A 26,716-nucleotide genomic window follows, 5' to 3' on the forward strand; every position below is an offset into this window, starting at 1 on the left:
GCTTTGTCGGCGACCGAAACGTCGGCGACTGAAAGTTACCTGAGATTCCTACGCAAAGGAAAGCGCGAAATCTCTGCATAGAAACTGTTGCGGCTGCGGAGCTTCACTCGTTGTTCATTCGCCATAGAATAGAATCCGACATTTAACAGTTAATATATATGAATATACAGACGTTTTCAAGATAAGCTTCATTTTTGTTTCTAGAAATATTTTTATCTACCAAAATAATATATTTTCGTGTTTTAAAACTGAGTAAATCGATGACCTAGCATCGTTTTAGATAACTCAAGCCCCTCTAGGGCTTGAGTAAAAATACACAAGGTAAGAAACAAAAGTTGTAAACAAACGGGGGAACCCCTGCTTCGAGACAGATTAACAAGGTAATAATTAGTGTTACCTATCATAATTTTGCAAACACTCTGTCTGGGAGATGTTCTTTTACTAGTCTCTTACACCTAAACCCCGCTTATAGCGTTTGATATGCCGTAATCGAACGATTTATTAATCGGATACATAAAATTTTCTCCATTGGCAGCGTTAGAGGAGGTTTTGGAGCTGCTTTTCTGTTTCGCCTTATCTGATTGGTTAATTGTAATACAGTTTAAATATCTAACCAATCAGATAAGGAGAGAGAGAGAGAGAGAGAGAGAGAGAGAGAGAGAGAAAATTTTATGTATCCGATTAATAAATCGTTCGATTACGGCATATCAAACGCTATAAGCGGGGTTTAGGTGTAAGAGACTAGTAAAAGAACATCTCCCAGACAGAGTGTTTGCAAAATTATGATAGGTAACACTAATTATTACCTTGTTAATCTGTCTCGAACAGGGGTTCCCCCGTTTGTTTACAACTTTTGTTTCTTACCTTGTGTATTTTTATTATACCGAATAGGGCCATTCTTTAAACGTGAGAAAAAGTACAATCTGCTTGCATATAACAACATATAGATGTATTTGACGGGGAAATTTTATATTTTCGAAGTATTATACACTCTTACATTTTTTTTATTAAAAAAAAAGGGGGGGGGGTATTATCCATACTTCAGGTGCCTGTGATCTGAACATCCCAGTACCTCATACAATTATTGTATTATCATCAAAATTAACTTTGTATCCTTAAGCTGCTGTTTGATGGTTTCTTTATATATGTAACAATTCACAAATTTAAGGTAAGAATGAATAAAATAGAATTGAAAAGTATGCTATTGTTCTATTCACAAACGCTATCCATTACTTACATATTACAGAACAAAATTAAAAGCTAAAAACAAAATGAGTTTGTGAAACGCTGTTGCCCCCATATAACAGCTTATTGTAAAGTTTCTCAAACGCAAGGTGTACTCCAAAGTTAATGTCAAGAAATGGTGTTATCCAATTAAAGAAAGGACTTGTGTAAATGAATATACCAGTATATTTGAAATATGAAAGCCCAAGTACTAATCTATCAAAATTTATAACAAAAGATAGTTTTTTTTAAAGTGGTTCAAACTTCAAAGTCAACGTCAAAAAATAAAAATTAATGGTACCCAGGAGATGATCTTGTTCTAAGAAATATACAAGCCTTTGGCAACAAGTGTTCAAAAGTTATGCCCAAGGTTAAAGTCTTTCAAAAGTATGACAAACTCCAAGGCCTGTGTTTAAAAGTCAAAATTGTTTGTATGCAAATAAGGTCTTGAAACAAGAAATACACCTGTGTTATACCGGTATAATATTTAGCACTAGTACTAACTGTTTAAAAGTTATGGGCATGGCTTATGTTTTTTAAAAGAAGATCAAACAATATAAGGTCAACAAAATGTATTTTTGAAATACTATGCGCCCGGCGGCAAAGTTCGAAAAAGCTATTTTTAGCATATAGGTCACAGTCAAGGTCACAAGGTCATTGACCTTGCTGTCATTTGAAAGAGCTTAATTAGTGGAGTATGCATACCAAATTTGAAATCTATATTTCTCAAAATTACGAATAGCGAAGGTTAAAGTTGACAACAGACAGACAGAGAGACAAACAGACAGACAGGACAAAAAACAATATATATACGCCCCGATCAATCGAACCGGGCGCATAAAAATAATAGTCTGCCTCAAAGAATATTCATATGATGTATGAAAGGCCTTGTACCAACTGTTCAAAAGGGCCAAAGTTAAAGTTTGTTAATTTTTTGCAAAAGTGGGTCAAACTCCAAAATCAAAAGGTCTTGTTACGTACGAAACCTAGAGCTAAACCCACTGGAAAGTTATAGGCAAGGTTAAAGTTTTCAAACAGACAGCTAGACGGACAGGGACAAAAAATATATATATACTCCAAAATCTTCGATTATGTAGGCATAATAAATTACAGGAATTTTAATAACTAGTTATCTAAAATTAATTCAATATATTATATATATAGTCTGCTGTTTTAAGTTACTTAGTGTGCTCTGACATTAAAACCTCGTGTATTTATGTTGGTTGAGTGAACCAGAAGTCAAGCCCTCACTACTAAATAACCATAACGCTTTAAAACAGGAAGTAAAGTGCAATTGTACCCATATATCTATTTAGAAAAGCGTGTACTTACCGCAGAAAGCTAAGGAACAATAGTTTGTCTTTATATAAGTGATTGTTTATATTCTACTTTTAGTATTGTTTTTAAAAAAGAGGGGTTAGTAATTTTGCTATTTGTTGTTTTAAGCATTTGCAAGTATCAAGGAATTTTTTTAATCTAAAATTGACTGTAAGTTTCAATTTAAAAACTTGTAAGTTTCAATTTAATCTAAACTTGTAAATTTCAATTTACTGTAAAATCACCAATTTTCGTGGGATGAAATTTTCGAGGTTTGCTGAAAAAATATTTGACTTGTGGGGATTTGATTTCGTGGTTGGTAAATGTTTAGTAGTACAAGTATTGGATATGAAATTTTACAATTCGTGGTGGTCATGAATTGAACAAATTCATGGGTCTCTCGATCCATACATCGAAAACGACGAAAATTAGTGATTTCACAGTAATCTAAACTTATGTTTCAATTTAATCTACATTGTAAACTTGTTAGTTTCAATTTAATCTTAACTTGTAAGTTTCAATTTAATCTGAACTTGTAAGTTTCAATTTAATCTTAACTTGTAAGTTTCAAACATTTTGGTCCAATGATTGTAAACAATTGCTCACAATATAATGAAATAAGGACAAAACGATCGACGGATATTACTATTTTGTTTAGGCATGTAAAGTTACAAACCAAGAAAAACTTGCTTTTTTTTTTATTTTATTTTTCACTTTTAGAAACAGATTAAATATGAACACATAACAATAAATAATCACTAAACAAACCGAAAGAACGCTTCTTCAACAAAAATAACTTTGAATCAACTAATAAAAATATAAAATGGATCTGTATGAAGCCCCGGGGTTGAAGCACCAATTAAAATAATGTATAACATTTCTGTATAATTAAAAGTATCTATCGCGGCTTCAATTCACCACTCGTTCAAGACTCTAGTACTTAGTATATACAAAAGCAATTTAATTAAATGTCCATAATGTTTTGCACCAAATACATTTCTTTGAATGGAATGTTAAATATATAATAAATAGATCTATGCTTGCGCAGGAGATGCCATATCTTCCGCCATATTTGCACTACAATAGTACTTTTTATGAGCTAGGTAAGAATTTTTGTAGGTAAACGTAATGTCACAATGCCTGCAGTATTTATCAGCCCGTTTAGGGGAGTGAGAGACCTGTGACGTCACAGGGCCCACCATACTCGGGAGCATGTGAAAGGCGGGAACCACGTGATAGTATGGCATCATATGGGGGTCCACACGAGGAACGATTAATGATGACTTCTTTTCAGTCGATTCTTGGTTTTCTAATTTGATTTTTGGCATGGAATCGCGGCTAGTTGGGGACTTTAGAGAACGCGGCGAACAGGAAGCACTCTTTGGGAAATCTCTGTTTTCACTTGATGATTCTAATGGTGACCGCGAACTTTCACTCTCCATTTCTTCTTTGACCCTCTTGGAAGGGGTCAACGACTCTTTGGGCATGTTCTCTGTGTCACCGCTCTCCTCGCTGGTATTATCCACGGCTTCTCTCTTCACAGAAACCAGTTCATGATCTCTTGTTTGCTGTGAATCTTCGTCAGCAGACGATGGTGGTTCAGTTTTTACAACTGTTTTCTCCGGCTGAGGAGATGATTTTCTCTCTATTTCAGGAGATTTGGAGGTACCCGGACTTGATCGAGAATTCGATCCTGGACTAGACTGCTCTCGAGGAATTTTCTCTGGGTGTTTGTTATACACATGCGCCATCAAAGATTCGAAGGTGTCACAAACTGAAGTACAATATTGACATTTGTAATTTTGTACACCTGCTGCTTGAAGTGCTATCATTTCATGAAGTTTCAAATGCATAGCAAAATTAGACAAGTCTGTAAACATTTGACCACAGTACATGCACATAGTAGAAATATTTCTAGGAATGGAAGAGGCGTGCTCTGCTTTTTCATAAGATTTCCGAGATCGTCTTCTTTTGTACGGTTCATTTTTCATACGGATTAATTCAGCTTCTACATCAATAGGCCCAGTTTCTGAAGACATATGATCTCTAAGTTTCACTGGCATGAGCGGTGGTTCCTCTATTTCTATCATGTGATCATCTGTAAAATCTTCGCCGTTGTCCAAGTGGACCTTCCCGTGCATTCTCATCCCTCGAACTGTGTTCCCGCGATATCCACAGAGAGTACAGCGATAGGCCTTGTTGGGCATATGTGCTTTCATGTGTTCCGAGAGCCTCGTTTCTGTTTGGGTGACAAAGTCGCAGTAGATACATCGGAATATCGGCATTTGACCGGAAACGCCAGCACAAAAGTGAAGTTTTAAGTGTCGGGCAGAAGGAAATACTGTATCACACCTTGGACACTTAATGATCTCCTCGTCCGATTTAGGAGAGGTTTTCCCTTCTATTTTATTTTTACCCAATACCGTGTGCTCACTTTCTTTTCCATGTGGACAATAAAATTCCTTGTGAGCCTGCAGCGTACTTGCGGAACTGAATTTTATTTTACAAGGAATACAGTAAAACCGATAGATAATATCCTCCGTTTCTCGTGGTCTGGATGTTGACGACTTTTCCGTTAGGGGAGATTGTCCATTTTTACTAAAGGTTGACTGTTCCTTCGTTTCTTGATTAGTTTGAGGAGATTTCTCAGAACTTTCAGAAGAACGTGTTCTTTCTGGCGTTGCAATAACCCGTGTATTACGTCTTGCCAGCAGATCAATGCTTCCATCCTCATCCTCAGATGGGGATTTGTTTTGTCGACTAGAACAGTAATGTTTTTTGTGTATCATGTAATTCTCCCTTTTATAGAAGACGATATTACAGTCAGTGCATTTGCTAACAGAGTGGGGAACAGGGGGAACTGGTTTCCCCATGAAAGAAAGCTGGGGTACTGTGATGAGGGGTGGAACTGGGGATGCCATCAGGCGAGGTAACTCCGACATGGAGTGCTCTTCACTCCTCTGACTATGAGGCGAGCCTGATGAAGATTTCGGTGTCACCATCTGTCGTGACGGGGGAGACATCGACGCAGTAGACTTTGGACTGAGTCTTTCCTCTTTTACTTTGACAGAGAGATCCAACTCCTTTGTTTGTTCTTCCTCCACTTCTTCTTTGACGGTGGAAACAGTTGATATGGAAGTCTTTGGTGTGTCCGACTTCGTGGTGCTTAAATCCAGAGGCATATCAGGAGAGCTCCTTGATGAGGAATCTCGAACTTCTGTAAGTTCTCGTGATATTGCTTTTGGTTGCGATAAAGTCGGTAACACAGGTTGCACAATAACTGTTGGATAACTGTAGCTAATGTCTGCAGATTCTTTGGAGGAGACTAGGATCGGTGGAGCTAGAATAACACGTGGTTGTCCTGAGCTTGCTTTAGAGTTTGCACTAAACATAGCTTGTTGGAGGGTAGAGGGAGAGAGCATGACCCGGCCAGGGTCACCGCTGGAACTAAGTAATCCAGGAGAGGGTGAACTAGCTCCTAATCCAACCAATCGCTTTGAACAATATACTTCTTTGTGACACTTAAATGTGCTGAATGATGAAAATTGAATATTGCAGTCTTTGCAGTATGTGTCTTGCTTAGCTGCAATGGGTTGTGGCTCCATGACCGAGTTATCTCCCCGGTTATGAATCCTCTTATGGCGGTTAAGACTTGATAGTTTGTCAATGCTGTATGAGCACATGTCACACTTAAAGATCTCTGGTTTCGACACTTTAGCTGGTATGCCGTCTGTTTCGGAGGATACATCAGATTTGCTAGGGCTGGGTGTTGATAGCTTAGCATCTGGACTCTGTGATCGCTCCGATAGAGTTCTTTTCTTTCCAGTTCGCAATCCTATGGTAAAGATATTATAGTGGTAAATTCACATATCTTAGATTTGTAATGTAAGTTTTTACAATTGAAGCATCTATAAGCTGTAAGTTTACCTGTTGGTGGTGTATCATTTTCCGCGCCATCTTTCTCTCCGAGCTGTTCCGAATGTACCGGAAGTTGAGGTTTCTTGGAGCAGTAGAAGGTAAGATGTCCTTGGAGAGTCCTTAGGCTGCTGAAGCGGACTCCACAAAACTGGCAACCATACAGTAATGCCGCTATATAATACAAATACACCAAACTTTAAACCCAAAATTAACATCCAGCGAAGGAAACTGACCACTATACAATTTTCATTTAATTCTTAAGTAATACAGATGAAATATCGAAGGGAAATCGAACAATAGCGTTATTTGTTGTACGTACCATGAGAAGGGACTGGTTTCTCCAGAACTGGGGAACTCTTAGGTAGGGGTTCTTCTACTCTCTGTATTTGAGTCGTCTCCATTCCTTCCTCAATCGTCTGCGTCTCCGGAGCCGTTACGTCACTTTCCGGTTCGTTGTTCGAGTTAATTGTAAAAGAAGCTAAAAGCTCCGTTCCTGGATTCAAGTCACTCACAATTTCACACCAGATTTTCCCATCTGTGAATTAATACAATTTAGAGTTATTCCTCCTATTGCAAGTAAAAAAAATTAAATAAATCGTAAAACTTATCGCTTTTTCGTGAGACTTGCAATATTTCAGTCCTACATGTGATGAGTGAATAAGATAAAAATATATTTATAGGGGGATTATAAAACAGGAAAAATATGTAGGGAGATAATTTGAGAGGGAGTAGCCTATAAGTTTGTAGATAAACTTTTACTGCTGACAACCGTCATTGTTAAAGCGGTCGCTTTGTCTAATGACTGAGAAGTTGAAACGGATGCTGTTCGTTCTGAACGATACGGTGACTCAGTCCCTGAAAGACGCAATCGACAATCTTCTTAATTTGACACAAAAATTTTAATGCTTTGAAAATTAGAAATAAAAAGGTGATTTTCTACGGCTTATTTACAACGTTTTTTCTCTCAATCAGTCTAGACTTGTCCGTGCCTTAGCGACATATTTTATCAAACAATACATCTGAAACTGAATTTAGCCAAATTTAAACAATCTTAGACGATGTTAATACGATAGAAAGTGACTGCTTTTTTCTTTTAAATTTTGAATTCATAAAGCAAATGCATCTTAAAACCTTTGTAGATTTGGTGATATGTACTAAGTCACTTAATGTGCACTGACAAAGGCTTGGTGATGTTCATCTCCAGTAAAAGGCTAAAGATTCTGTGATAAACTCGCATGAAAACATGTTTGGAATATTTCCATTTATCTCCTTTCGTTGATAAAAGCCTTTTAGTTAAGATATAAAAATTCAAAAAAGGATCCTGCAAAATTTGTACGGATGACAGATCAATTAGAAATATTGATTTTATCATAATCCAATTAGATCCTTTAGATCATATCGAACTAATAGAAACGTACTACATACAAATTACAGACTCTATGCGAATTTGACGACTTTGGCTAATGTATTTGGCGCCATTTAAAGCAGGATAAATAATAAAAATGTAACTTACAAAATACTTAATTTGGATAAGTCGTATTATATATTAGGGATGAAGATAATTGCAACACCTTTTTTTTCCTTATCATCTGTGAAAAAAGTTGATTTTGACAAATTGCACTTCGTGCATGATTTACGAGACATGCTTGATCGAGATTCTCCATAAAATATTTTTAAAAAAATTCTCTCTCTCCCACCCTTACTCTTTTCCTTTCGTTCTCTCTCTCTCTCCCTACCTTCGTGACATTAATTACCAAGTCCAGATCTTGCACACGATAAACAGGCGTTTACAAATACACTTATAAGCAATTAAGCGATCTAGCAAATTTTAATTTATTTTTAAATGGAAGTTTATCTACACCAACAATCAGATGTAAGTAGTGATAATTCCCTTATTTTGTCAAGTTTCAAAGAGATCTCATTATTCTCTAGCAATGTTATATCCAGCCGGGGGTCTAGAATGCACACTGTAAGTAGATAAAGAATTCAAATTTTGTGTATTCTACTCTTTGTTTTAACCAAAAAAGGATAAAAAAGAATTCATTTCTAGTGTTATCAGAAGACTTTATCGAAATGAAATAGACAGAAAAATGTTTTCTATCTCTAAAAGCAATCTTATGCCCCAATGGTTAAGTGGACACCTAAAGAACGAGTCTAAATCTCCCGTAGTATCGGGTTTCTATAGGTGTGATTGATACGGGCTAATGATAAAACCGATAACCCCCTCTATAACGCTAAAATTATGCAATGTCAAAAAAATAAAATATTCATACAGCCGTGAAACAGAATATCAGGAAATGTTATCTTTTTCTATGTCTTGCAAAAATAAAAAGGAAAACTATCTGCTAGTTCAAATACGATAAGCTTCTTTGTCACCCATATTCTTATCAGCTTAGTCTAACAAACGTTTATTACAACCAGAAAATCCAGACCGGGTGGAGTAATCCGAGCCCGATGTTTATCATTCTTTAAGAAAGGGAATGGGTCCTTTACCAACAAATATGTTTGGCAGAACTGGAACAATAAAACAACAGTTGTTCATCTGACGAATAATCCATCTGTCCGGGAATAAAGCGCCATTAGCATATCAAAATCTGCCTCCTTTATCGTCCTATAAATGCTATCGGATTATTGTCGTATCAAGTCCCTAGTATTTCCATATCAAAGACCAAGTCGCCTTTATCAACTGTTTTGCAGAATTTTGTTTCGCGCCAATACGCTTAAAAAGAATAATGGATTGGTTGATAGGTGCGATATAGAATTAATATTCAGAGATAAATATATTTTTAATTTATCTTTGATTTGGAATATCATTTTATACCGCAAGGCCCCCGGACCCATTACATTTATCTACAAATCAATAGTTACACGTTGGTCTCTGGCACCCAGTGTATGACGATGGCTTGGACCCCGAGATTCCCATCGCTCTATAATTCACTCGATATTCGTCAGTTCTACTCATTCATAGTCCTTATCAATGCACATTTAGCATTATAAATCGATAACAATATTTATTTTCTATTAAACATTTTTGCGAGTGTATAAAAATTATTTATTACATGCCTGAAATAAGTTTTTTATCTTTTCCCTCAAATTGAACGCAAAGTCACCATCATTATTGTATTTCCATAACAAGAAACGGTTGCTGCATTGATAAGCGTATTATTTTCAGAATGGAAAAAAAAAGAAATTATAAGTTAAAAGTTCATAATATTCTGTTCAAAACTTACAAATACCTTTGACACCTGCGCTTCCATTGCAACGATATCCCCAAATAAAATCAAATGTAAAGAAATATTTTATCTTGACTGTCTATAAATCTAGCGAAGACAGCGGATCTCTACCGCGTCACCGAGAACTTCAATTGCACAAAACTGGTGATAAGATAAGGAACGAAGATTACTTGTCATAAAATAAAATGTATAATACCTTCAAAATACACTGAAGCGTTTTTGGCGGATTCACTAGGGGCGGGGCGGAGAAGCGACAGCCAAGCTCCATTCTCACACAGAACCCTAACAAAACCAGCTTCTCCCTCTTTCTCTTGGGCCTGAAATTGACAAATGGTTACAGGAACATTTAGAGGAAATAAATTTCAAAAGAGATCCCCTAAAAATTATTTCATAATTTCCTGTTAAAAAAAACTCTACAACCACCAAGTACCTGATTTAGTGATTCCTTCAAAGTGCCAAAAAATACAATTTTCACACGAAAATCAGTTAGAAGATCTCTAATACATGTGTTTTTCATTTTATTTCAACGATTGGATTTAAGAATTATCGAATTTTGAATCTTGATGTCAAAGTTCACGTATCCCCTAAACTCGTATCATAGGGCAGAATCACGGAAAATCATTTGGTCCCATCGACACTTGCTTTGGAAAACAAGACTCGAAGGTTTCTACAGTTCTCATTTAAACCTACGTTGTTTGTCCATTGCTTTGATCCCCTTTCCCTTAAACTCACAATATGTATATATTTTATTAAAAAAACAAGAAAATAATATAAAAAGAATTTTAATTTATATTTTCTAAAAATATTAATCAATTTTTTAAAATGTTTTTTTCTTATTGAATTATTCAAAAAAGAAGCCATTTTACTGCATTTCAGATGAATAAAATCGAAATATATAAATCAGTTTAACTGAACAAGTTTTTAAATAAAAAAAATATATTATCTTTATAACCTTTATTTTTTGAAAATATATCTACAATGACTATTAATTTGTATATTTCGGTCTCTGGTGCATCACGTGACGCTTTGTAGATCCCGACCTATCAGCAGTGCGTGGTTATTTGGAGTGATTGCCGTATCACAGAATTTGATAAAACACATCAAAAATGAAACGTTATTTACTTATCTGACTTCTAAACTCGTGAGAACAGATATCTTGAAAAGAGTGCATGAGATAACGACTGGACTTATCTCCCCTTGATAAGTTTTCTTACGAAGAAGATAATAACTACTCCGTGACCTTAACTTAAATTCTTAAAAAAAGAACTTTAAGTGTAAATAAAAATACCTTTTACAAGCCTTTAAAACTTTAAAATTTTGAATTATATAAATTTGAAATTATATAAAATGAAAATCTTTCAAAATTCAAAACTCGTGCTGATAAAAAAAAAAAAAACAACTTAAGATGAAAATACAAGCCTGTAAAATTTTATATCATGAAAATTGAAATTCTTTCCAAGTTTAAAAATCATGACCAAACTAATTTTAATTTATAATACTATATTATAATTTCTTTTTTTTAGTTTTCAAATTTTTTATCTGTTTAAATTGTTTTTGGTAAGGTAATACAATATAATTTTGCTTGAATATTTTTGTTAGGAAAAAAACTTAATACTCATCCTTTTCCTCATTTTAGCTTGATTTATCTTGAGAGATTGGTAAGGATTTTATCTGACAAATTTTGGGTTAAAGAAGAACACAAATATTTTGGTAATTTTACTAATTTTAAATGCTATTTTTTTTTTAATTCTAGTATTTGGATTTTTCCTCAGACAGAAAAATCTTTAATATAAGTAGCTAAATGATGATCAATTACACTAAAACAAATTATTGAAAAAATCATAATAATATCTAAAATATTGTATATATTGCTTTGGCTATTGTACAGAAGAACTGACTGGCGATGGGGTCCGGGTTAGAATGGTTATCTCGTACGGAGAATGGTTTATGACGCATTGTAACTCTTGAGACTGCGATAAACAGGTACTCGAAAAGTTTTCGTGCTTTCTTTATCTTATCACTAAAATCCTATTGTAGAACAGCAAGAGAAAGTTTACAAGAAACATGGGTGGAATTCACAGGATAATTCGTTTTCCATACATTACCCCATGTTAAAAAAATGGGGATTGTACAAGACGTCTTTGAATGACCAAGTCTTATTGGTCAGAGATTGAATTTGAATAATTAAATGATAATGCTAAATAATCAATTACTAAATGTGTTTTTTTTTAATTGTTTCATTAAAAAATGTAAAGTTATGTCTGAAATGCTTAATAAAAAAACAAATAAATAAAATATTAAAAGAGACATTCAAAATAAATTCAAAACAAAAACACAAATAAATAAATAAACAATAAATAAACAAATTAATGAATAACTCACCTGTAGAACGAGGTCCCCTTGTTTAATGGAGCTAAGGGAGACAATTTCTCCCTTGAACGGACCGATACAACTACCGGAAGGTAAAGGAATAGCACTAAAGAGAAGACAGGAACGACCTGCAATGTTTGCGTCCTCTTCATCAAGTTTCTTTACAAATAAGATATTGTTTGGCACACTAACTCTCTTCAAATACTCTGTGTTACCATTTTCCAAAATCATTTCGCCCTCAGAAACCTCTTTCTTCACGATGCTTGTTTGTAAATCATGGTTTTCTTCTTTCGACTCTTTTGAGTATGAACCGTCTTCCGGTTCCGGTCGATCGTCTGATATGTCCTTGGATTCATTTGAGGGGTCATTTATTTTATCGTCCCCATTTTCGTCAACTGACAATTCTTTCTCCATGGTAGAGTCACTGTCTTCATTTTCTGACAACCCTTAAAATCATAAAAATGATAAATGAAACAACTTGTTATAACGGAAGTTAATTTTTAATATAAAATTTATATTTGAAAAATCCCCACATTTTACAGCTGTTATGTAATAAATGTGGAAGGAAAATGGTAAAAATTGATAAACAGAGGGAGAGATCGGGATGTTGAGCTGTTATATAATAAATATGGAAGGAAAATGGTAAAAATTGATAAACAGAGAAAGAGATCGGGATGTTGGGAGAAAATATCATAACGGCTAATACTGGGCGAGGAGATCGGTATTTGACAGGAAGCTATGTTTACAAAGCGATGACAAACAGCGTTCTTCTGACCCGCGGTTTCCTGTACTTAACTTTTAATTAATGTGAAGCGAAAATTTTCTGCAACATCTGATAAGACATATGATTTATGGTTATCAAATTCAACAAGAAGATACAAGTCATCTGATTCCCGCCATATCTTTTCCATCGGGATACATCAGGTCCGTCTTGTCGACTGTAACCGAGGACACGTGATTGCGGTCACTCTAAACAGTAGTCAGAGACCGATGACAAACGAAATGCAGCTTTTCTTATTCTTAGTTTTATTAACATTACAGTCAGCGAAACAAAAGTGTATTGCATTGAAATCGTTTGTACATTTGGAATATGACATTTCAGACGCCTTGTGAAAAAGGGTGGTGCATGGAACTTATGTTTGTGATTTTGATATGTAAACTATTTTGGCCCAAATACAAATGAACATAAAGTAAAATAAATCATTTAAATTAAAATTGTATAATTAGCAAAGGTAGAAAATGAAATCAGTTAATCTGGTAATCCTTGAAATTATTTGAAGATAAACAAAGTTCCGTCGCCTGACTACGTTATCATGATTTCGGTATCTTGTGGAATTATCAATTTGAAAATAATTTCAGCAAAATTTTAAATAGAGATCAATAGAACTCATCTGACAAAAAATGTGGGTAAAAATAGAAAAGCAATCACACTTCTATCTACCATTGGAAGGTGAACAACTGACCGTGTACGTTATAAGTTTGATGCCGAACGATAACGCAAATTAACACTAATTTAGGCGGGAAAGAAAGATAACAAAGGCCTTCTGATCAGACGATAAACCACGAGCTTTTGTTTCCAAATTCCTGCTATCGTCGGCAGAAGAAGAGATAGTATTCAGTGAAGACATATATCGCCGACTCATTATAAGTTTTTGTCCCTTGAAGATTACGGATACCAAAATATTTTGCAAGAAACAGTAGACAGGCGTTATCTAATCTAAGCGAGTACAAGTTCCCGCGCTATCTGGACAGGATCTCGCGAGAGTTTGGGGTCAGAGTTTCACTTCAAGCTCCCAGACCTGGAGCCCTTTGGGTGGGATGGAAGATCACCAGGCAGATAATTTGGACATAAAGACAAAAGAAATCCTGATTCAAAACACATGTCGCAAAATATCAACTACTTAGACCCCTCTATCGGAGAAAACAAACAGCAATATTGGACATTCGAAATACCTGCATGGCGGAAGAAAAGATTCAGTTTGACTCGAGTGAAGGCAAATTACGTGTCCTCACAAGCTATTGGAGAAGTCACCAATCTCGTTTGATAAGCCCGAAGACCCACGAGATCCCTATCAAGATGGCGCGGTGACATGAAACACCTTTTATCTACAAAATTTCCCTCAAAAGGACCACAGACTTTTATTTTAGAACCCATACCCATTTTTGAGATAGGTAAATTTTCTCCTGCAGACATATTTTGTATATTTGTTTGAGTACTCAATTTATAGAGTAGAATGATACCATCTAAAAGCAAAAGGTGTTCAAAAGCTTTTTCCCTTTTGTCACAAATGGTACTGAGAAGAGATTTTGCGAGATACGAGATTTTAAACGAGATTTGGGAGAGAGATAAACAATTTGTCCACTTATACCACACGATTGATCAAAAGTAATTTATTCACAATTCGACGAATTTACGCACGGAAGCGACATGGATGTTACAAATTTTGGCAAGAAAAAAAATATATATAGTGCTAAAAAAAAACAGTGGGAAAATATAAGATTCGATTGATATTCTTCAAAAGATATTTAATCTCATAAAGCTCCATTAGAATTCTATTTAGAGATACTGTGTTCACAGTTTCTATATTCCGAAGATGTCGTGCTTCAGTAGAAAATTCTAATAACAGCTATAAAGAATTAAGCGATTAAGTCCACGATATAAATTTGGAGATGTCGGTACCTATGTATGCTAATGCTATTATCTACATCAAAATTAGTTCTAATGTTGCTGACATTTTAGGAAGTTAATATCTCAAATTTGATCAAAGACACTTTGTACCCATGTAAAAAAGAATATCGGTTGCAGTGTGGGGTGAAAAGAAACCCATCATTTTGAAAATTTAATAAGAGAATTCAAATTAATCAGCTGTTATTCTCGGGTTTATGTAAGTACGATTTAAAAAAAAAAAGATACGAAATGGGTTGAAAAAATATGAAGTTACTATTCGCGTTAAATTTTAGTGCAAATTCTCACTTTCAGAATTACAAGCCACAGGAATATCGTATATACAACACCTCTCGCGAGATTAAGATCTTCGAACTTAAGGTGGATTTCGAGCTCGTCCCAAGGCGCTGGAAAGATTTCGGATGGTAACCCGATAGTTGGTTTGTGGCGGTGACAATTGATTTTCAGATAAAAAATTATTTTTCTCTTCGTGTTAATGATCTACAAGATCGCTTCCTCAAGGACTGGCTTGTATGGAAAATTATAGAAGTCGACGTGTTAAAAACATTCTTCTATTTTAATTACCTTAAATATATGAAATGATAGCAATCGAGAGATAAATAAAAAGAGATTAGAAATTAAATACGGGCTTTTATTAGGAATTGAAATATGAATAGGTATAAACGCATTACAGATAACTATTCGTCTCCTCGTCTTATGTTTTCTGAAATAAATTCAAGAGTCACGAAAAGTCCTGAAGTTTTTTGTCATGGCTGGGCACTGGTTTGACAAATAGAAAAAGCTAGATTTTCGCGATAGGAGCCTTATCATGCATCTACATTCGACACCTATTCGCCTTTCTGAAAAGGTAACGACGGGCACCTGGCATTCAATACCCTATTCCAGGAGCTCTTCCTTTTGTCTGAGGAAATCACCTTAGCAAAAGTTCTTTTTTTCTCCAATAGGATTTGTGACAGATTGAAGAATATGTAATCGATTATTTTCTTGAGTTTTTACGTTATTGGGTATAATTTACGACTATTTAATGATTATTTAGACATGATTATTCAAATTTCTATTTTTCATCCAAAAATATGACTGCGACAGTTTTCTGGTTCACTACCACGCATCAGTTATAGAAATCCCCCGCCGGGCCACGCATTAGCCTTACTTATCAGCTCTGTGTGATGGGTTGTTAATTTGAATAATTTGATAAAATTAAATAAAATTCAAACAGATTTAAGAGATCGGTATCAGATAATGCGAATTTAGCGCCATTATTGCGTTACGCTGAGCATATGTTTCTTTGGGCTCTCGTCTACCCTGAAATTTTCTGATTTATTATCAAATGCATCGCTCTCTGACTAAAACCTGGTTATATTGAAATGTCGTCGTTAACATTTGATGACAAAGTCAGTCAAATCTCATATATGATCACCTGGATATGGCATATAGAGAGGAGGATCCACAGTTTTGGATGGTACTATTTTCTATTTTTTGATTAAGTTATAAAAAATCATTGATTTGATCAATAAAGGATATTATAAGATTTTTTTTTATATTTACTTCATAATGAGACGAAAAACTTCCTAAAGTTTTCTTTAATGAACTCTTAATTTTTTAGGGAAAAACATGATTTTCCAGGCAATCGCATGTATGTAATATATATAGAGAGAGAGGGGGGAGACTACAAATGTAGAGAATAACGAAACTGACTATTCCCCCAACATATCAATTTTTTTAGACAAGGAACTGGCAAACTGGAAACTTGAACATGTAGGAGATTCATCAATATTTTCTAAATATGTTCACTTAGGATAATCAAAAAATGGTACTTAACAGAAACTGATGTGAAGATCTGGAATTATAATGATAGGTGGGAATACACAGAACTGTTGTCATAGCAACAATCGCAAAAAAGTAACCCTACATGCTAAATTTTACTGCAAAATAAAGATAAATACATTGACTAATTATATAAGCAGTCAAATTGACATCTTTTGATATGCTTTGAACAATCAGTTAAAATGTTGTTTCCCCGCGATATGACTATTCCTTCCAGAGTATCGCGCGTCTGGGGAGGGCATTTATCCGGCTTCCGTAAGGTTCCAAACTTTATCTTCCATACACTCCATCCTGGTTTCGAGTTCTCATCAGATATTTTTGCGACGTAACATTTAATATCATGGTATTGATAAATTATATTACTAAATTTGCATTTCAAACGCATTGCATGAAGTTAGATAAGAAAAAAAGAAAGCGGGTTTTCGGAGAAAGGAGATATGCCGATACCTTATCGTTCGTCTTCCAGATCGCTTTACTGCTATAAAGTTTTATCATTTCATATTTTGCTGTACAATGTCCCAGGATTTGGTTTGTCCTATCTGTCGCACACAGCATCGGTCCAGCCATTTTACTGAATCGATCCCCCTCGGTCCAAATCACGCGAGATTATCGTTGGCCAGCGTTTGTATGTTGGGGGTTCTAATTACAATGGGTTGCGCGAGTCTGATAATGGCAGGGGCCTATCTCACAATTTTATCTGAGAACTATCTCTCTCCAGAATCATCTATAATGGATTAATTTCATACAATCAAGTGTAATCTCTTATCAGAGACTCCATAAAGAAATGGAAAAATGCGAAACGATGTTCTATCAAAATAAAGCATGATGATATCTTTTCCATATTATTTTGGGTTGGGTTGAAAGAGTGGAAAAACAAGACTTTGATAGAAAATGTTGGATATTTAAAATATGTCATATCTCACAGGGGAAAATGTGCATTGTTTCATTGGTAAGGACCCATAAAATGAGCTAAGTTGATGCCATAAATTTGAATTTAGACAAATCTGGTACGATAAGACCAGAGATAACACGAGGGACACCATTCGGGGTTCCTCCCTAATTACTGATAAAAGCTAGCTCTCACATTCAGCTTATATAACTTATCAGGTTCTTTGATAAGAAAAATACAAAAATTATTGAGAATTAACAAGAGCGTATTTGTTTGTCTCACATAAAATGAGATCATAGACTTTATAAATTTAGAAATGCGAGCAATCTCATCAGAGATGAGCGTTGGTGATACTGAAACTGCCGATATGTCTTACGACTTTTTCGTGTGAAACATTTGATAAAAACCCACCGAAATAAACTCTAAAATTCTGCTATTTGTCAAAATTATGCACTTGAAATCTAAAATATGCTTTAAAATAATGTTTGATTGACATCTGGTAAAGAGCGTGTTTGTAAAAATATTCAGTGTCTGAATGAAGATATTGGGGATAAAAGTCTGTCATCAACCATCCTGATTTTCAAATCCCCATAATATTGATTGCAACATGCAGAGGTTCATTAAAAATACAAGAAACAAAACTTTTCATTAAACTAACAAAATATCTTGGTTTTTTTTTTGTGTGTTTTATCTTATTTTTTTTTAAATAAAAAATCAGATAATCATTTACTTTCGAAAAGGTTTTAGTACCGTAAAAATAGGATATTTTATTTTTGTATGTTCAAGAGGATTTATTATAAGTGAAAATGTTTGAAAATATGGCATACAACTTCAAGGGAGGTATTAACAGAAAATATGAACATTCCTCATTGTCTTTCATTGAGAAATTTAATACTTCCTCCTGGTTCAGTCAACGATTGAAAATCAATCGAATTTCAGGAAAAAATTATTTACATAATTTTTTAAGACATCATTAAATAAACTTTGAGAAAAAATGAACTTAAATTTCTTCTATAACATGAGAGAAACACATTTTTGTTGGTATTGATATCCAATTATTAACATAAATCTAAACATGGATTTACCTTTTAGATTTACACTGACTTAGCTTAATATTGTTCCCATATCAGAATTATTAAACAAAAATTTGTTCTTTTAAGTTTTTTAAAATTATTTTTTCTTTAAATAATAATTTATAATTTACAGATAAATCGATTTTAGGCAATGTGGGAATTCTATGATTAAATATATTCTAGCTGTGGATCTCATAGTACATGTACAAAAGAACCAGAGTAACACATATCACATATATCCTTTTCTCCAAAAGAATACTAATTTTCATTATGTTTTCTCTATGACAATTGCTTGCAATTAATTTTAATTCAAAACATCCTAATTTAAATTGTTTACTGAAAATGTATGGATTTTTAGTATGTACTACGAAGATGTGAAATCTAACAACTTAAAAAAGAATGAGAAAAAAAATAAATACTCACTTTTTATCGGCTTTGGGTTGGACTGTTTTCGCCGTGACATTTCCAAAAACGTGGTTTACACTAATCACCGGATTGAACTCCCCGGCTAGTACACAAACATTTGCACCTTGCATGCGCGGTGACCTGTCTACCCCTGTCTCGATCCGTGCGCGGTGAACTTTCAAGGGTCACTACAATAAATAACTACATGTTGATACATATGCAATTTGTCTTCACTCTCGCTCTGATTAGAAACACGTCCGCATGTCTTGACATCGCAAGTAAAAACACTGGGGTTTTTTCACGGTTTCCTTGTACGAGCCCGATCATCGACCGTACACATATAGCCTCAGATAGAATATCTGATAGCGAGATAGGACTTAGCCGTTATCCACTAGATCTAAGATCTTATCTTATCGAACTATCGGCTCTATCTCGTGCCCTGGAGAAGAGTTTGAGGGTACTACATGTCTGTCCATCTACATTTGGTACAATGAGAAATTCTTTTATCATTTGTCTTCCTTTAGAGATAGGATTATTTCAGTTTTCAAGATGCGACCTCCAGATAGGAGATACGACCAATCATCGGCTGATTCATCGCATATATTTACAACAGATACACTTTAATGGTACTTATCGCGATTTAATGTAAGGACAGAATATGATACTTGGGGCCGCGAGAAAGGGTCGATACACAGCAAGAATGTCCACCCCGGCGCATGTCGTATTAAAACTGACTGATACTCTCTAATTACCAAAGAGATCTTATTTTTTGAAACTATGCCTTCAAACAAGGATATAAAATTTCTATTACAAATTTGAAATAATTTGCTGGAATTATTATTTCTTCTCGGGCGAGATATTACTATAATCCGCAGCAGCAGGTGCGTGTTTTTGATACATACACGCTTATTGTTGAGATAACGTATGGAGATGGAATCGCAAAAACACTTCTCTTAGAGATGCAAAATGTCTTCCTTCCTATTGTGTTTTCGTACCGCTAACAAGAGTTTCTGAGAGTCGAATTACCCAGTTTTTTTCCCTCCACAAAATTTCACCTGCTGGGAAGATACAGTTCTAACCATATGTTTAACTACGAGTCAATATGATCGGAGAAATATCGAGAGACCATTTCCAATATTAATATTTTCAGATATACGTACTTTAAAAGTATAATTTCCACATTCTTACAAAATACACTGATGTCATATCGGATGCTTGTTACTCGATCTCTCTTATGTTGGAAAAGATAAAAATCTGTTATCAAATTTTATGACCTTAATAAGTTCTGTTTTTATTCTTAAGTGTTTAGTTTCGAAAAAGGAAAGTAAACAAAAATATCCTGTTGAACGTTTTTAATGTGGAGCCAGGCAATTATACAAATATAGTTTATTATCAGATTTACAATCGGGTTTCCTTATTTGTAATGACCATAAGTGTGAAATGGCACTCCCCGGAGGAAATTCTGGCATTGTGGCGGTGACGGGGGTGTTTGATAGCCTTAATGACAGCCGGGTTTGACAGCCAAACACAAGATGCACTCAGCCAGTGATAGGGAAAAGAAGATAATAAAAAAAATCTTAATCTTCTTAATCAAATGGACATAGTAGAGAGTACAGTCTGAAGTATATGTAATTTATTTTCTTTCTTTAAAAAATTATTTCAATTACTTTAATTTTAATTCAAATTTGTAAAATTAAAATTATTATGACCTTATCATACATGCTGGCTTTTTACATATTTTTTTAATTCAACGTTTGGTAGAGAAAAAACGAAACAAATCGATAAATGTGTTATGTGTATACATGAGCAGTTGAATTGAAATTTGATCAAATCTGACACGGTATATAATTTTATCGTTAAAACTGGTTTTTCTTTATAATCTAAACCTATATCTTGATTTGATTTTCCTCTAAATCATTAAATCGGTATAAATGTATCCAGCTCGCACAGGAGCTTTAGTACTTAATGTATTATATAGAATGTATGTCAGCATTTCTTTTTCATTTTGTTAACATTTTTTTTTAATATTGATAGTAAGAATTATCTGGGTATTCTGTTTAATCAATTTCTTGGATTGAAAAGGTATATACGCTTTTTATGAAATAAAATTTATGAAAAGGAAGACTAAATTATAAATAGTACATTTAGCTATTAAGCCCTAAATCAGCAGCGAAAATTTTGGAAAGTTTGTCTTTGGTGTCTTTTTAAAAATTCTGTTGATGATCTCGCGAGGAATAACTACTGTAGTCTGACTGGTCAAAATATCTTGGGAATGAGCATGTGATTGTAAACGGGGGAAAAAAAACTACAAATATGCATAATTTTGTATTCAGTAAAAAATTTCCATAATCAATCTTTATTTTTTCTTACATCCTATGAATAATCAAATTCGACACAAGTCCAGATAAACGACAGATACCATATCTTTCACTTTTAAATTCAAAAGTTCAGGTGGCACCGCAGAAACTAAAAATTTCCTTTAGTTGAGTTTTGGTGTTTCCTGATGCTAATCAGAAACCAGTATAAATTGCATTGCTATTTTAACTAATCTTGTTTACCATCAAACATCTTTTAAATTTAGATCATTTATCTAACACACAAATATAGATAAAAATCTTAAATCTTTCTCAAATAAGGACACGATATGTCTCTTTTTCTTAAAACAAACAGGCAGAAGATTTCAAGCGCCATTGTTGCTTGGATATAAACATGATGGTGAACAAACGAGATAACAGAATGGTGATAAGATAAGCTGTTATGACACATGCGCGACAGTCAGTTAAAAATAGCACAGAGCTAAAGAAAGTCAAAACTCAGAAAGTACAGAAAGACTATATGTCAAACAGTGCCTTTATTGTGTGTTTCTTGTACATGTATCTCTTTATCGAAAATGGCGATGAAAATAAGATAACCATAAAAAAGACAGTTGACCACCTTGAATTAGATGAAGTTTTATACCTACAAAAGCCCCTATCTTGAGTTACATGTAGACATAGTTCTAGGGTATTCCGAAACAATATACCAAGAGTGAATTCATGAAATTTAATAATTGTAATATTTTGGGAGAGAGAGAGGGGGAGGACTAGGTACTTCAAGGAGCTGAAAAGTCTGCTTAGTAAACTTAAAAGACATTACATATACAGTTATATGTTATTACACAAGTTAAATCTCTCATTTACAACGACATTTTATTCACTGAATGAAATATTGATAGTGCTAATTGCTAAATGACACCCCCCCCCCAACACAGCGCAATTTTTTTTTGGGGGGGGGGGTTGAATTTCAGCTTGAAGTACGATAATTCCAGAAAGTAATTATTCCCCTTCAAAAGTAGAAAGTATATAGTCCCCAACTGAAATCGGTGAGGACTGTAGGTTTCCTCTGAGTCTGTCTTTCTGTCTGTCCGTAGGTTCGTCTGTCTGTCCCTCTGCCTTTCAGTCTTTCCCACTTGGTTTTCCGCACTTTTTTCTAAACGCTTACAGATGTATTGTGCTGATATTTGGTATGTAAGTGCATGAATCTTGATGATCAAGTTTGTATTTGGGTCCGCGTCATTGATTTTGACGGAAACACGGCCTTTTAAATTTTTTTTCTATTACGGTCGGGTTCGTGATGCACTAAATTAATGTTCTAACGTGTTTGCCTAACGAGAAAAGGGGTCCCGATAGGGATTGTCGGGGACCCCTTTTCTCGTTAGGCAAACTCTCAGAATCCTTGTTGTTCGAGCTCTTTTATTTGAGATTTCTCTTGATAATAAGTTTTTAATGTGGAGAATCTGTTTTGATAGTTACTGAAACTGAAATTGTTGTTGTGACAAATGCAAAAGAGCTTAATTGACGGATATAAAGCCGAAACAAGTAAAAAGTTGCACAAAAAAGGTCTTAGTTGTGTGATATTTGAAACCCTACATGTTATAAGAAATCAAACAGAAAAAAATAAGAAATATTCTTTGAAAAATTTGGGATAATAGTTTATACTAAATATTCCGTTTTTTCTAAGTATTCTATATGGAGGTAGATGTGTTTATCTTCTTTCTCTTTTTTTCGATGGTATGGGGTAGGTTTTTTTTTTACTTTATCAAAAATTCCTATATTTAAAAATACTGTCGAAATTGCTTCCTTTTCGAGTTGTTATTTTCAATGTTCAATAAACATTAAATTTATGAATTACTGAAATGTTGACTTAAGTCCAAGACTTCTATGTGATCCTGGACCTAAAATGTTTGTCAGAATTTCTGTCCCTTGGAGCCATAGAGTCATGCAGCTAAATAGGTATAGAAAAAAAATACTCTCATGTGCTAAGTATTCTATACACTGAAATATTCGAAATCAAAGTTAAAAACTGATTAATATAAAGAACATGAAAGTTAATATTCTTGCGGTTAAATAGTTTAGAAGTACATGTACATTGTAACAGTTTGTGCTTTGAGGGTTGGGAGAATCTATCGATGTTTCTAATTGTGTAAAATTGGGTACATCTAGTATTTTCAAAAATCTAACCAATAATCAATGAGTGGAGGTGATGGGGGTGTTAGGAGGATATGGTCTAAGTTGGAGGTGCCCTAGACTGGTAGGGACCCACAATGAAATACATCTATTGAATAGTTACAGTTCTTCAAGAAGTAACAGTATTTCACTTATGTTTAATAACCATTATGATGTGTGTAATAATAAGTTGTACTGCATAGTCATTATAAAACTTTTTAAGATAACGTTTAACCCACTGAAATTACTGTTATAAACCTAATGTGAAATCTGAATAAAAAAGCAATCTCCCTTTTTGATAAAACACGAAATTTGATTTACTTGTGGACGATAATTCCAACTTAAATGGGTGCATTTTATTAACAGTCTGTTCCGGCGAGATAAACTCTAGTTCAGGTGGAACTATCTGTACTTCAGATTGTGTGTTTTGTTTCTTCCCGTGATAAACCAGACAAGGTGACAATCTTGTTGGACCGCTATCAAGAACCAATGGAGAGGGGGGCTCAGAAATGGTTTCTCTTCTTAGATTAGATGGAGGTGACACCTACCTCGCTTCGACTCATTCATAACATGAAATATACTTTTTTTCAAACAAAGATAAGATAAATTTAACTGTCGCAGACTGATGGATTAAAATAAAAGAAAGATTTCATATGAATTTGCATTAACCCCGAAATGTCAAAGACATTCTAAGAATTGTAAAATTTGTAATCTTTATCTAAAACCTATAGATGGTCTCGATGCAATAAAATTACATGGATAACGTAATTGAAAATTACAAAAATGTCAGTAAAATAAGTTTAATTGTAATTCAGTATAGATTAGAAATTTTTGGCAAAAATATTTTTTGTAAATGAGCAAAGAAGGAAAAAAATTCTACCATCGTTGAGGAAATATGTAACAGAATTTCTAACCATGGAAACAAGATAAAGATTGATAAGATAACTTTCAAAATGATTAAATTGATTTGAAGGTTAATCTTACTTACTAGAAATATACATACACATAGATAATAACTGAATACTAGAGAAGGAAAACATACCTTGACGAGCAGTAGATGCAATCATAAAGAAAAAATCGGAATGTTAATTCTTTAATATTAACTTGGATCCCTGAGTTTATAGCCAATCTAAGTCTATCTTATATAAAACCCGATATAGATAGGCTTGACGCGTCACCATATCATTCATTAAAGTCATTAATGCATTTACACCCGATAAAGACGTCTGATATCAGATTAATTCGGAGGGAAGAATTGTCTATCAATGCTGATGCATATGACCAGTGGGGCACACACTGACGATACCGATGATTAACGCGATAACATTGTTGGAATTTCATTCTTCTGCCGTCGGATAATCATCGATTGAAAGATGGTCAAGCAAGATGTTCTTTCTGTTATAATAAGGTGATAAGTTGCGAACAAACCTTTTCTTCTCCGTCCTTATATCAAAACAGAACATATAAGAAATGCACATCGATATAGAACGGCTTATCAAGGTCGGCAATGCGTAGACATTAATTATAATGACAAAAGTTAAAACCCATTATAAACCACAGATTAACATTGATTTTGTCGGTTATCTAAACAATTTGAATTAACTAGATACGAGGACAAAATATTCAGCACTTTATGTTATTTGGCAGATAAATGGCGGCCTTAAAAAGTATGCAAAGCCTTGTATGGACACCGACGCAGGAGGTCCAAAAATAAAATTATCAGGAGTAAAAAAGATGTAAAATAAACAGATAGAATTTGACATAAAAAACTTTACTTTAACTTATAATACTTTATTCTAGTTCGTTTTGGTTAGAGAGATAAAAATGACTTACATCGTTACTCAATTTGGAAAAAAAATGAAGCGAATTTCCTCCACCTAAAATATAAAAGTCACAATCAATGAAACCAAATGTTAAAGTATTTATATAAAAAAACAATATCATAGGTATTCCTCAAAGAACTAAATGGAATACAAGTAATCTACGGTTTTACCTGGCGTTTTGGAGTGACAGTGTCTAGATACTGAACGCACCCTTTATGGAGTCCGCAACTCTGTTTCCCTCGATATCATTAGAAAGTCCATCTTATCGTCAGAAGACGGAGCATTCAATTTTAAGATAGCCTTATCGCTGTCATATTTACTTATCTGCCGTGGAAGTTTGTGATCACTTGTCCTTTTTAGATAAGTTTTATAGCGTATTGATATATTGCCTGGTCCTTGTCGAAGTCTGATACAGACCGGCCAAGCGGTGATAAGGTCGAGATAGTGCTGGAATAGTTCTGTATCACCGATACCGGGATAGATACTGATCTCCTGTATAGTCAGGCGAGTTTTGGCGCCATATGCCCAATTCTGATATCAGTAGTTATCACGAACTGAATTCCTTATCTCACGAGTTCTATCGATCGAAACACCTTTGGGTGTGTCCACCATCCATCAGGAAAAGGGGGACCCCAGGGCTTTTTTGAAACTATTCTTTTCACCGATTTACAAAATCATTTTGTGTATGTAAGAAGGTATATGTTTATTTGAACACAAGTATCTTCCATCTTCTATTGATTAAACCTTATCTATTTGGGTTGCAGAGATTATGGAAAGATTAAAGTGTTTTTGGTCGAGGATATAAAATTTGCTTAGGTGAAAAGAAATTAAAATTTATCAATTTCTAACAGCTCAGTAGGTAGTTAGTATCTTAAGATTGCTACTTGTAATCATATTTGCCTCAAGGAAATGTTTTTTCATTGTTTTTTCAAGAAAAAAATCGCTGGTGGTATCACTTTATTGCACAGCCTATCGAATCATATATATGGAAACTTTTGTTTCAAATGGTGACACATAGCTACAGTTACAGTATGTATATAAATAATCAGCAGAGAAAGGCAAAACCTTTTACTTTTTTACCTGCGTAAGTTTTGTCATAATGAACATATAGGTGAAGTATGAAAGCCCTAGCATATTAGTCCTACTCAAAGGTTATGGAAGAGTGAAGTTATCCCAGAATCTTTTGTTACGGGGGCATTAAAATGCAAAACAAGATGTGTTTGTGAAACACTGATGCCTCCGTATGGCAACATTGCGAGGGATATAATTTCTCAAATGAAAATCAAATATGTTGGTACTCAATTGCAAAATAAGGCCTTCTCACAAGAAGAAGAATTGTGAAATATGAAAGCCCTAACACCACCTGTTCAAAAAAAATTTGTTAAAGTGGACCAAACTTAAAGGTCAAGTACTTGAGGTCGATTATGGTGGTACCCAAAGAAAGGTTTTGTAACAAGAAAGACATCAGTG

The 26,716-nt window shown here is 34.3% G+C and overlaps 1 protein-coding gene across 3 annotated transcripts; it reads right to left on the reverse strand.

The window, feature by feature from the left end:
- Window positions 1-3,227: 3,227 nt before the first annotated feature.
- Window positions 3,228-25,293, reverse strand: LOC134253666 (zinc finger protein ush-like). Of its 3 annotated transcripts, none has more exons than XM_062736246.1 (7): window positions 25,257-25,293; window positions 18,958-19,127; window positions 12,075-12,508; window positions 9,889-10,009; window positions 6,779-6,994; window positions 6,469-6,630; window positions 3,228-6,376 (listed from the first exon to the last, which is right to left on the reverse strand). In XM_062736246.1, the coding sequence occupies exons 2-7, from the start codon at window positions 18,995-18,997 to the stop codon at window positions 3,576-3,578; spliced, it is 3,774 nt and encodes a 1,257-aa protein (XP_062592230.1). In that variant the 5' UTR covers window positions 18,998-19,127; window positions 25,257-25,293; the 3' UTR covers window positions 3,228-3,575. The 3 variants fall into 3 exon arrangements, with proteins under 3 accessions (XP_062592230.1, XP_062592239.1, XP_062592247.1); XM_062736255.1 differs by lacking the exon at window positions 25,257-25,293 and adding an exon at window positions 20,100-20,147; XM_062736263.1 differs by lacking the exons at window positions 9,889-10,009; window positions 12,075-12,508; window positions 18,958-19,127; window positions 25,257-25,293 and adding an exon at window positions 9,696-9,773.
- Between the last annotated feature and the right edge of the window lie 1,423 nt (window positions 25,294-26,716).

This window comes from Saccostrea cucullata, unplaced genomic scaffold (genome assembly GCF_032062105.1).
Source record: "Saccostrea cucullata isolate Sc308-1 unplaced genomic scaffold, CSIRO_AGI_Scuc_v1 ctg319, whole genome shotgun sequence".
Taxonomy (NCBI): Eukaryota; Metazoa; Mollusca; class Bivalvia; order Ostreida; family Ostreidae; genus Saccostrea; species Saccostrea cuccullata.

Bases quoted from the DNA above. Each gene is read 5' to 3' on its own strand.
- LOC134253666 (XM_062736246.1), bottom strand. From the start codon at position 18,997: ATGTCACGGCGAAAACAGTCCAACCCAAAGCCGATAAAAA. The intron at 12,509-18,957 runs GTGAGTATTTAT...TATGATTTTAAG, and splicing joins CAACCCAAAGCCGATAAAAA to GGTTGTCAGAAAATGAAGAC. The intron at 6,377-6,468 runs GTAAACTTACAG...TCTTTACCATAG, and splicing joins AAATGATACACCACCAACAG to GATTGCGAACTGGAAAGAAA.